This window comes from Anabrus simplex, chromosome 10 (genome assembly GCF_040414725.1).
Source record: "Anabrus simplex isolate iqAnaSimp1 chromosome 10, ASM4041472v1, whole genome shotgun sequence".
NCBI lineage: Eukaryota > Metazoa > Arthropoda > Insecta > Orthoptera > Tettigoniidae > Anabrus > Anabrus simplex.
The window spans coordinates 54,052,901-54,065,336 of NC_090274.1; the positions used below are offsets into that span (position 1 = coordinate 54,052,901).

At 40.1% G+C, this 12,436-nt stretch overlaps 1 protein-coding gene across 1 annotated transcript in view; it reads right to left on the reverse strand.

The window, feature by feature from the left end:
• The window catches only part of rdgB (retinal degeneration B), a 689,086-nt gene that overhangs the window by 179,183 nt on the left and 497,467 nt on the right, over positions 1-12,436 (reverse strand). Inside the window, exon 10 of the mRNA XM_067154865.2 lies at positions 10,444-10,640. Within this exon, the coding sequence (XP_067010966.1) occupies positions 10,444-10,640 (197 nt within the window). The remainder of the gene's footprint in view (positions 1-10,443; positions 10,641-12,436) is intronic.

Here is a 12,436-nt window from a genome sequence, read left to right on the forward strand (position 1 = left end):
AGGGGAAAACCAATACTATTATCAAAAACAACTGCCTTATTTCATTTGATATGGAAATTAGATACCATAACCTCTCCTTTTTGAATAACAAAACTCATCACTTTCTTTTGAAATTCATCACAGGAAATGCAATAATACAAGATATATAAGACTAGTTTTACATTGTGTAGCAATTTCAATGGTGAGACATGTACTAAAAATACATATGATATGAGATTTTATTTTTTTAAATTTTGAAGGTTGTGGTATTAGCCTAAAATTGATATATGGATACTGAGTAAGAATATACCTTGACATATGTCACTATGATTGCTATTTTCTTGTTTTATGGAATCAGATTATATGATTATCAAACAGTGTTTTACATTAATTCAACTTCACAGCATTTTTATAATAATAATGTTTTTGTTTTTATGTCCCACTAACTACATTTTGATGGTTTTCGGAGACACCAAGGTGCCAGAATTTTGTCCCGTAGGAGTTCTTTTATGTGCCAATAAATCTAGGCCTGACCTATTTCAGCGCCTTCAAATACCACTGGACTGAGCCAGGAGTGAACCTGGAAGTTGGGGTAAGAATGCACACATTTTTCTCAGCGTAAGAAAACAAGCCATCCTAAGCAATTTTTGTATCTGGTGTCCATTAAAAGCATCACTGTTGTCATAAAAAGTCTGTGTGGGTATTGCTAGCCTGGCAAAGCCCTTGTAAGGCTGACCCTCCAACGAGAGTGGGCATCATCTGCTGTGTATGGAAAACTGCATGTCTGTGTGATGGAAGATAGTGGTGTTAGATGTGGCGTGTGTTGCAGGAATGTTGGGTAAAAGATAAAAACCCAGTCCCTGAGCAAAAGAAATTAATTATTTTTAAGATTAAAATACTGTGACCTGGTCAGGAATCGAACTCAGTGCCCCAAGGACTGAAGACCAAAATGCTGACCTCTCGGCCATGGAGCTGGACATCACTGCAGTTAGGAAAATATTTCTGTATGATGTCACGGAGCAGAAATGAGATAGGTTTCTTTTTTTTCACACTGTTCTAGAGTGTTAAGCTAGCCCCTGTGGTGTAGGGGTAGCATGCCTGCCTCTTATCCGGAGGACCCGGGTTCGATTCCCGGCCAGGTCAGGGATTTTAACCTGGATTTGAGGGCTGGTTCAAGGTCCACTCAACCTACATAATTGCAATTGAGGAGCTATCTGCTATCTGACTGTGAGATAGTGGCCCCGGTCTACAAAGCCAAGAATAATGGCCGAAAGGATTTGTCGTTGGCATTAATATTGTTGTGCCGACCACATGACACCTCGTAATCTGCAGGCCTATGGGCTGAACAGTGGTCATTTTGTAGGCCAAGGCCTTCGGGGTTGTTGTGTCATGGGGTTTGGTTGTAGAGTGTTAAAAGTAAGTCCCTTAGGGGTGAACTAGAAAATTTTAATGCTTGTGCTGACACTGTAAATTGTTGGTAAATGAATTTTCTCTGGGTTAGTACAGCCTTTTCTGGCACGACCTAGTGTTTACATTGCACTACATCTTCTGGTGTGGACTAGAACAAATTTGTTACTTTTATTCACCTGTCTCAGTCTTATCCTTGGCTTTGACAACATGAAAGTGACCGAGGTATGAGTGATGTTAGTAATGCAGCCAGTCCCTGTTATGAATGGTGTGAAAATGTTGCTTATATGGTCAGCTGGTGCGGGCATTTTTTTTTTTTTTGCCAGTGCCTTTATGTCGCACCGACACAAATAGGTCTTATGGCAATGATGGGATAGGAAAGGGCTAGGAGTTGGAAGGAAGTGGCCATGGCCTTAATTAAGGTACAACCCCAGCATTTGCCTGGTGTGAAAATAAGAAACAACGGTAAACCATCTTCAGGGCTGCCGACAGTGGGATTCGAACCCACTATCTCCCGGATGCAAGCTCACAGCTGTGCACCCCTAACCGCACGGCCAACTCGCCCAATATCAGGCATTTTAGTGGGCTTGGCAGACTGATATGTCTGAGTCACTTCCGGCTCAGTGAGGAAAACAATGGAAAACTACCTCACTCCTCACTTCCCTAGTGTGCCCCTTCAGTGATGCCTGGGCCACCTATGATGGATGATGGCAGAACTGTTGAGGTCCAAACCAGCCTCCAGGCTGAGCACTCAATAATCAAACAGTATAGCCTTTAGGAATTTATCATCTAAGGCATGATGGAAGGTAAATGTGGACTCTGCCTAAGGTTCCGTATCCACAGAAACCTTCTCTGCCAGTGATTTGACATTAATGAAATGTCCACACTGACACAGTAAGTAGAATACTTTGCAATAGTCCCTAACCTTCAATAAAACAGGGCTAGTTGTAATATCGAGATCTATCATTGTGTCATAAGCTTCAACTTTCCTTCGCTCCGTCTTCGTGGTGATGTACGGGGCCAAAATGAGAGCGTGCAGTGTCACATGTTCTTGGATAAGTACTCAACTCCCAGTCTGGCGAGGCTTTCTGCCAAGCTCTTGGGGTGACCACTTCTGAACCTCCTGCCCATGACTCAGTAGGTCAAATCAATTTTCAGCAGGGGATGAACCTCACTCTCTCAGGCGTATGTTTTCTTGCACAAATACTGTCATCTTCTTCAAATATTCAATCATAAAAAGATGAGAGAAAGCCATCTGCACCGGCACAGTCACGTACTTTGAGCAAAGGAATCAACTGTGGGAAAGAGGGCTTTTACACTGCAAGTCGATGGCAAAGAATCAATTGGTCCAGATATTGGCACTTATCAGACCTATTGTAGTTTTGTTCACAGATCACAGTTCAAACCTCTGATGGACGTTTCTCACCCAGATGATCCAATGGTGTGCACAACCACTTTTTGCGAAGATCTTGCCTTGCATATTGGGTTGGAGTATTCAATATTTTTCTCATATTTTCTTCTCACAGCACACGACGTGTCTGAAGTATTCTAGTTTCTGCTTTTTTACGATTTTCATCAGCTCTTTATCGTGGCCAATCTGCTGCTGGACTACAATGTTGGTCACGCGATCCATCCGAGATATTCTGAGCAGCATTCTATAGATCCACATATTGAATAAATCAATTCTCTCAGTTGTTAGCATTAGTGTCCATATCTCTACTCCATACAACACAACAGAGTAGACATAACACTTGAGATGATGTGCAGTTTAGTCCGCAGGCTCAGATCTCTGGAGCACAGAAAGAGTTTCATTTTAATGAAGGTCGATCTGGCGATTTTTATTCAGGCTTTGATTTCTGCATTGGGGGTCCGCTGTGGATTGAGACTGCTTTGTAGGCAGACAAATTTGTCGACTCTGTCAATTTCTTTCAATCCTGCTATCAGGATGCCTGCTCTTTCTGTGTGGATTATCACCATAAACTTAGTCTTCTTAGCATTAAATCCTAAGCATGTCTGGATGTGGGATGTTGATGGTAATGAGGTAGGGAGAGAGTGAAACCTCATGTTGGCACATATCCTACCCATGTTAAATAACACTAAGAGATCTGCTCAAGGCTTAACATTTCCATATGACAGTAGTAGTAGCAGCAGTTCACATTTTATAAGAGTGTGGGAAAGTTTTTTGTTTGCAAGTTACTTTACACCGCACCGACACAGCTAGGTCTTATGGCGACGATGGGATAGGAAAGGGTTAAAAATGGTAAGGAAGCAGCCATGGCCTTAATTAAGGTACAGCCTGGTGTGAAAATGGGAAACCACAGAAAACTATAGTCAGGGCTGCTGACAGTGGGGTTCGAATCCACTATCTCCCAAATGCAAGCTCACAGCTGTATGCCCCTAACCACAGGGCCAATTTGCTTGGTAAGTGGGCAAGTGATGTCACCTTAACATAAATGGTGTTTGCTAGTATAAAGAGTGACAGAGTACGAGTTTGGGGGTAAAAGTAGTTTTGTGAGAAAATCGAGTGTGATAGTGTTGTGAAAACATGTTGAAACTGAGTTTGGGACATGGGAGAGAGAAAAATGTGCTCCCGAGTTTTTTTCTTTCTTTTTTTTTTTGCTAATTGCTTTACGTCGCACCGACACAGATAGGTCTTATGGCGACGATGGGTCAGGGAAGGGCTAGGAGTGGGAAGGAAGCGGCCGTGGCCTTAATTAAGGTACAGCCCCAGCATTTGCCTGGTGTGAAAATGGGAAACCACGGAAAACCATTTTCAGGGCTGCCGACAGTGGGGTTCAAACCTACTATCTGCTCCCAAGTTTGATAATGCAGGTAGTTATATACTGAAATAGGGCAGCTCCGAAGACAACAATCTGGTTAAATCATTTCTGTACTTCCTAATCCAGTCTACATGGAGTGCGTGATGGCTGCTTAACACAATACTTAAAAGGTTAAAGTGATGGTTAAAATGGCAAAAGTAAAAAAGCAAACATAAATGACGAGGCATGCTGCTATGGATTTTACAATCTTCAAAAATCCACCATCAAACTCAGAATCTTCAGCACAGGAAACTAGCATGCTAATCAGTTGACCACAAGTATTGACAAGCTTGAACTGTAAGAAACATGCAATCCAGAGGTCAACATATCAATTGTTGTTGAAATGCAAACTGTAAATATAATTCTGACCAATCTGATGCTGTTCTTAAATATATCATCACAATGCAATGCCAAGCTTGTTCCCATTATTCAGGCCAGCAGTAATTAGCATAAGCTTATAAGCCATGCACGACATAGAGCTGACATAAAGAATATGCTCACCAATACACAGTCATTTTGACGTACATAAATGTATTCCTAAGGGAAATAACATAAACTAAGATTGTGAACAATGACAATGAAACAATATCATACACAGTAGCACAATAAGGGAAGAGGTAAATAAACATAAACAGGCCAAAAGAATTAAAGATATTATTTTGCCATACTGGAAACAGTCATAAATGTGAAGCATTCAGAGGACTCAAAATGAAGGATCTAATAAGCAGCAGTTTACACATCAAATTTATTTATCATACAGCTTTTAGTGCTGGGAGTATCCAAGGACATGTTCAGCAAGTCTGGTGCGGGTTTGGTGCCCCTGGGCAACCAGCATGTCTGGATGTGGAATGTTGATGGTAATGAGGTAGGGAGAGAGTGAAACCCTACGTCAGCATGTAGCCTAGCCCTGTTAAATAACACCAAGGGGTCTGCTAAAGGCTTAACATTTCCATCTGACAGACGAATTACCATGCAGCGTGATATACCCTTGCTCCACATGAACAATGCTGACAGCTTTGGAATTTAATCCAGGCTTTTAGCAAGCAATAGTAATTAAAAATTGTATACCGCCACCTCTCCTACCCTGCTGGCCAACATTCTGATAGTGAAATTTTTTCCACCAACTTGGACTGGCTAACCATGGTATCGGACCATACAGACTTGCCATTTTAATGATCATGACCAGCAGATGTAGAAGACTTTTATTTTGTCCTCAGCCCCCTGTATGTGAGGCAACAGAAGACATATACAAAATCTTGTGCCTGTCTGAAGAGAAGACTAAAAGCGAAACCTCAGGGCTCTCAACGAAGAGTGTGAATTGGTGACCAAGGGGCTCCTAGCTGAGACTGAGATTACTTCCACTTGTTCCAAGTTCCTCATTGTTGTTTTTCCTATCAACCTTCCTTAGTTAACCCTAATGGTATTAGGTTTTGGAGGCCTAGAGTCTTTGATTTTCATGCTTTGGTGACTTTTCCCAATCTTTTGCCGACTACTTCAGTCTTCAAAGTGTCGGATCTCTTCCACTTTTCACCCATGATTAGTATTAAAAGACAATGGTTTGCTTGCTGTAGTTCCTCCTGGAAAACTCCCTGTGGATGGGGGCGATAGAATAACACCCACGGTATCCCCTGCCTGTCAAAAGAAGTAATTAAAAGGGGCCCAAGGGGCTCTGAACTTGAGAGCATGGGTTGGCGACCACAGGACCCTTAGCTGAGTTCTGGCATTGCTTCCACTTACTTGTGCCAGGCTCCTCACTTTCATCTATCCTATTCGACCTTCATTAGTCAACTCTTGTTCTTTTCCGACCTCAACGGTATTAGTTTTGCGGATCCTAGGGAGTCTTTCATTTTCGTGCCCTTTGTAGCCCTTGTCTTTCTTTGGCCGATACCTTCATTTTTTGAAGTGCCGGACCCCTTCCATTTTTTCTCTCTGATTAGTGTTACATAGTTGTACTCCCTCTTAAAACAATAATCACCACCACCTCCTCCTGAAAAATAATTACTACCTCCCATTTCTTTACTCAAAACCCTCACTATTAAACATTAAAACTCTTCCTCCCATTTTCTTTAGCATTATGAGATGTGCCAATAAACTTTGTGTTTCTTTCTTTTCTTTTTTTTTTTTTGTCCCATAAACCAGTAATTAACGCCATCACTTCCTGATGATGGATAACTTTTATTCAGATAATGAATTTCTATTTGTACGTTACAACCTTCCTTCATTTTTGCTTCCAAAACCTTTTGAAGGTGGGAATGATCTTCATAAAAAAGAGAACACAGTTATTTGAGGTTTCGTTTTAAGACAATGTTATTCAAAAATATGAGACAAGGAGGAAGGATTTAAAATCAAGCAATGGACAGAAGAGCAATTTAGTGAAAAGTGCAAAACAAATTAACAGTGAACAAAGAAGACAGAAAAAGTGAATATAAGAATACAAGACAGATATCAAGCAACAAGGCTGTGTATATTAGTGTACTTCTTTTACCAAGACAAATACTGAAGTCACCAGAACGGATATAATAAAAAGAAAGGTACAATATTACTCTCTTACAAATTAAAGGTTAAGTAGCAAAGACAAAACTACCATGTCAGTAATCAGATCAAAAATTAGATGTATGGCTTTTCAGGCGTTTGCTCTATTAACCAGCGCTTCGTCTTAGGTCTGACACTAGACTCTTCAGAGTGGGATGTGTCAGACCCTACCCAATTTTTGATATGTTCTATTGGTGGAAAAATATCTAATTCCCTCCATGGGAACTTAGAATTTCCATTTGGAATTGCTAGGCGGGCATTAATTCCATTGTGGAGTTTTATCTCCCGTATGCAGTTATCAGACTGTGCCTCTTAAATAGGCTTCTGATAAGTTCACCTGCATACACCCAGCATCAGTGGGTAGGGTCTGACACATCCCACTCTGAAGAGTCTAGTGTCAGACCTAAGACGAAGCGCTGGTTAATAGAGCAAACGCCTGAAAAGCCATACATCTCATTTTTGATCTGATTTTTGATATGCTCTATTGGTGGAAAAATATCTAATTCCCTCCATGGGAACTTAGAATTTCCATTATGAATGTCACTGTTAAAGATCTAAGCACTCAAAGGGAACAATCCATCCCTTTCTCGCAAAACAAAGAGCTGAAATATTTTACTTGCCTGTCTTTAGTCAAATATGCTAAGTGAGTAGTTTCATTGTATTAGAGATTTCAAGATCAAATTGTTTGCCGACAGCAGGGACATCCCGTGTGTGACTTTTACCTAGTGACATTGACATTCTTTTAAAACCCACAGTGCTAGAGCACCACTAGCCCCTGCCTAACTAAGTGACTGCTACTCAGCTTGTCCAGATTATGAGGAGATGCGTGGTCAACCGCGGAGAATCCTCTCAGCTGCTATTCTTAGCTTTCTAGATTGGGGCCCGCTATCTCACGATCAGATAGTTCCTCAATTGTAACCATACAGTGGACCTCAAACCAGGTCTCAGATCCAGGTAAAAAAAATCCCTGACATGGCTGGAAATCAAGCTTGGGGTCTCTGGGAAAGACTGTGGAGCATATTCACTCCACAAAAATGCTACAATGTAATTTCCATAGGCATTCACCTTGGAAATGTTGAGCGACACCTAAAAACCCCTAGCAACGTCTGACACTGCTTCTTCTACTTATACCACTCCTTCCTTTCATCTTTTAAACCTTGCCTCTGTTGTTCAACCTGTTCTCATTTGCTATTACAAGTAATTACATTCACGCTGGTCTGTTTGACTATATAACTTGAGAAAAAATAAAATAAATACATATATAGTTCAACCACCTAATCAATAAACAATATTGTAATCTAAAAAGATCATTTATGAAACAAAAGTGGACATGTTTTGGCTCTTGGGGCTATCATCAGCATACTAAAACTTAAATAAGATTAAAAGCACATTAGCATATAGATATATGAAGCAATTTTAACATAAGTACATTTGAAAGAAAGATCATGAATGCAGTATTGGCACTTGAGACAATTCAAAATAAATTTTGGAGCTCATTGATAAAAAGTTTGTAAATCACTTTAATGATCAAGACCAGCAGGTGTAGAAGACTTTCATTTCGTTCTCAGTCCCTGTATGTGAGGGAGTAGAAGACATGCACAATATCCCCTGTCTGTCATAAGAGGAAACCTAATGTGAAACCTCAGGGCTCTCAATGTGGGAGTGTGAATTGGTGACCAAGGGGCTCCTAACCATCTTGTGGTGATTTTACTTTTGTTCCATAAATGATCTTTTTAGATTATAATATTGTGTATTGATTAGCTGGTTAAACTATTTCTTTCCTTTTTACTGTGATTATGTGCTTATTTTAATTGTAAATCAAGATCACAGCTGTGATGTTTTCTATGAAAAACAAAACATGTAGTGACTAAAAATTAATGTTATTTTAATCTTTTAAAAAATCATAAGATTCCAACTTACAAGTTGGAATTTGTTATATATGGCAGATGCTGCCAACCCTCATCGGAGGGTTCACAATAGCCACACCAAATATATATCTAAGCAACAATTTAAAAAAAAAGGGGGTAACTGCCAGATGGTCTTTGGCTTGGAAGCTACATTTAGCGACCCTGGAGATACTAACCAAGTCAAAAATTGTATCCTCTTACTTGTAATAGGCTTCCACTTTCATCTTTCTAATCTGACCTATTCTGTTTTCACCTTTTGTTCTTTTCCAACCCCGACAGTGTTACATTTCTGATGTCTAGGGAGTCTTTTATTTCTTAGCTGTTTGTGACACTTTCCATCATTTCCCTGATACTTTCATTCTCCAAAAGGGCAGACCCCTTCAATTTTTAAAATATTTTACTAGAGTTAAACTTGGACCAAGCAAATCAAGAATGATGAACAGAATCTTGAGACTCAACTTCAGGGAGGTGAAACAGGAGGGTTTTGACTGAACAAGCTGCAAGAGAATCACCCAGAAAGCCCGTCAATCTATGGAAAATACAACAACGTACTAATAATAAGCTCTCTCTGTGAATCAGTGATGCAGCATCAACCTCCGGATCCCAACACTGCGGGTTCAAACTCGGCACAGGTAGTTAGTTTTCTGAAGGGAGGAAAAAGAGTCCATTCGACAGTCCATGTTGTACGATGTCGGCATCTACAAGATATTTAGTGACACATTTGATATTAACCTGACAAAATTAATTAAAACTCAGCCATAGAAGCCCAAGAAGGATTCGGTTTCCTCTTCCATTTAGTAGACATAGAGTAAAATGGAACGTCAGAATTGATGAGTAGGCAGCCTGATGGGTCAAATTAAAAAGCCTGCGCACGGTATCTTAGGCCATTTGATTGTTATTATTATAACAATGTACTGGCTTTGAAGTCAGCCTTGTGCAGGTGTCTGCCAAGGGAAGAACTACTGCTACGATTATACTTATTTATATTTATTTAGTTGAAATTCCTGTTAAAACAATAATCACCACCACCACTGCCATCTTGGTCTGAGTTTTTACTTTCCAGGTCTCACATCCGTACAGGAGGACAGCTTTAATGTTGTTACGGAAAATTCGTAGTTTTGTCTTGGTTGAGATGTCACAGGCTTTCCATATCGCATACAGCTGAACAAAAGCGAAATTTGCCTTCTTGATGCGACTCTGTGCTGGCGCCACCATCCTCTGCCATTACACTACCTAGATATTGAAACTTCCCTTTCCTTAAATGAAAACTTAATTCTTTGAAGGGTCAGAACTGTTCCTTGTTATACTATAACTAGTATTAATAAAGGCCGTTCATCTTATTAATTTGTCCCTAAAAACACAATCATGCTGATTATCAATGATCAAAATAGGAAGTATGATTTTTAAAGAAAATATCTGTGCTGTTTGCCAGTGTTAAATTTATATTTCAATCTCTTCTACTCAATTGTTTAATAAAGGAAAAATCCTAGCTGGGGGAAGGAACTAGTTTAAACTGATCTTTTACCAGGAAGAAATGAGGGATAATCAGTGGACAAAAAGGCAAAGGAGTCCTCGTCTGAGATATTTGTATGATTAATTCTGGAAAACTTAACAATAAACAGAGAAACAACAACATATAGCACCAGGCTGTTGAAGTAGAAATTGACAGCCTGGAGGAATGAAAACATGGGTACGAGTGATAGAAAACTGGAAACAAAATGTACACACGATCTGATCCACTCATGCCAATGGGAGAGTACTTGGATAGCAAGCATAGCGGGAAGACACAGCAGACATACCCTGACAGTCGAAGAATTCGTCATCCTCGCTGCCAGTATCCGAATCTCTGACAATGCTCTCCATCCGCCAGTTGGCCATTTGCAGGTCGAAGCTCTTACTGGAGCCAGAGCCGGGCGAGTGAAGCGCAGCCTTCGAGTTGCTTCGAGACCATAGTCTTCTTCTGGTCTCTGTGTCCTGAGGAATCTCCTCAGCAGGTCTGGAAAGAAACAAAATCCTAATAAATGAGCCTAATATTAATTAATAATGTCACATAGTAAAGGAAATCAAAGAGGAATTTGGAAAAGGGAGGAAATCGAAACCCTGAGATTTTACATGAGATAAAATTCATTTTTGGGTCCGTATTGAAAATATTTGTAGATAATAACACTTGTATGTTTTATTATTCATCCACCTATTCAATACAATACAATTTTAAAAATTAGGAGATTGTCCTTATCAAAGTTGTAAACATGAAATTAATATTTTAGATGGTACATGTTTCGCCTATCAATAGTAGGCATCATCAGCCACATTTTTCATCTTAGGATAGATCAGGTACCTGATTGGAAATAATTTATGAATGCTGTTAAAAACTATGTCGTTTAAAATGTATTGAGATTGTTGAATAACTATTACAATATAAAATTTAGTATGCTGTTACTTGACAATATTTGTGATAATATTGGAGTCTAAAACCATGATAATTATTTGACGATTATGACATATTAAAAGATATTACAATAAAGATAAAAATCAGAAAACACATTCCATTTAGTTGTCAGATGGCGTATTATTAAAACTTATGGAAAGTTGAGCAATGGTAATGGTCATTGGTTCTTGAAGTTAATAAATATTGATTTTCATTTATTTGCTTATAAATTTTGAAGAATTTTCATATGGCCTGGTTCCTTTTGAGATAATAGTAGTTGGAAATGTTGGCGACAGGTCAGGTCAGGAAATATCCTGCTACCGTATGTGACAGTAGACGGTACAACCTGCGACTGTCTGGCCGAGGGTCAGGCGGCCATTACCAAACCTGACAACCAGAAGGGGGGCCAATGGCTACGGGTGGAGGAGTTCCTCTTTTGGAGACCAGATGATGCCTGTGTGCAGGAAATGGCACATAAATTCATCAGAAGTTGGCAGTCAATGGCTACGAAGGCGGAAGAAGGAACTTTGTAAACACCTCAACGGCGGAGTAGGCAGAGGAACTGCGAACCACAAACTGCTGCCTTGCAGATAGAGAGTGGTCTCCAAGGGCTAAGGGAAGATACCCTGACAGAAAACGGGCTGGCATGACAGCTAAGAGGGCAGCCCCCTCATCATGCTAGCTTCCGTAGGGCTAATAACCCACGTGGAGCAAAATTAACTATTCAGAGAAACATGAGAGTAGCCGGACGGATAACAAGGGAACAACCTGGCGCGAAAAGGTATATGAGAATTGGTACTTGGAATGTGACCTCTCTGTCAGGGAAGGAGGTAGAAATAGTCGAAGAAATGGAAAAGTACAAGCTTGCCATACTTGGAGTCAGTGAAACCAAGAGAAAAGGTAATGGCCAAATAAATTTGGATAAGGGATATGTAATGAGATACTCAGGAGTCAGCAGGAATGAACGGGCAAAAGAAGGTGTGGCCATCATTATGTCCGAAGCAGTGGAAAACAAAGTGACAGGATGGGAACCTATTAACTCCAGACTTATCACAGTGGATCTGGAACTAGAAGAATGTATTATGCTATTGCAGATCTATGCCCCCACTGAAGATATGCAAGAAGTAGATAAGGAGCAATTCTATGTTCAAATGCAAAAGGCTATAGACAAAGCTAGGGAAAGAAGTAGACATGTTATTGTGATGGGGGACTGGAATGCTAGGATCGGAAATAGATTACGTCGAGGACATGGATGTATGGGTCAACATGGAGCAGAACGAACCATCAATACCAATGGTGAAAGAATGCTGGAATTCTGTATTGATAATGAGCTAAGGATTGGCAACACCTTCTTCCCCCATAAA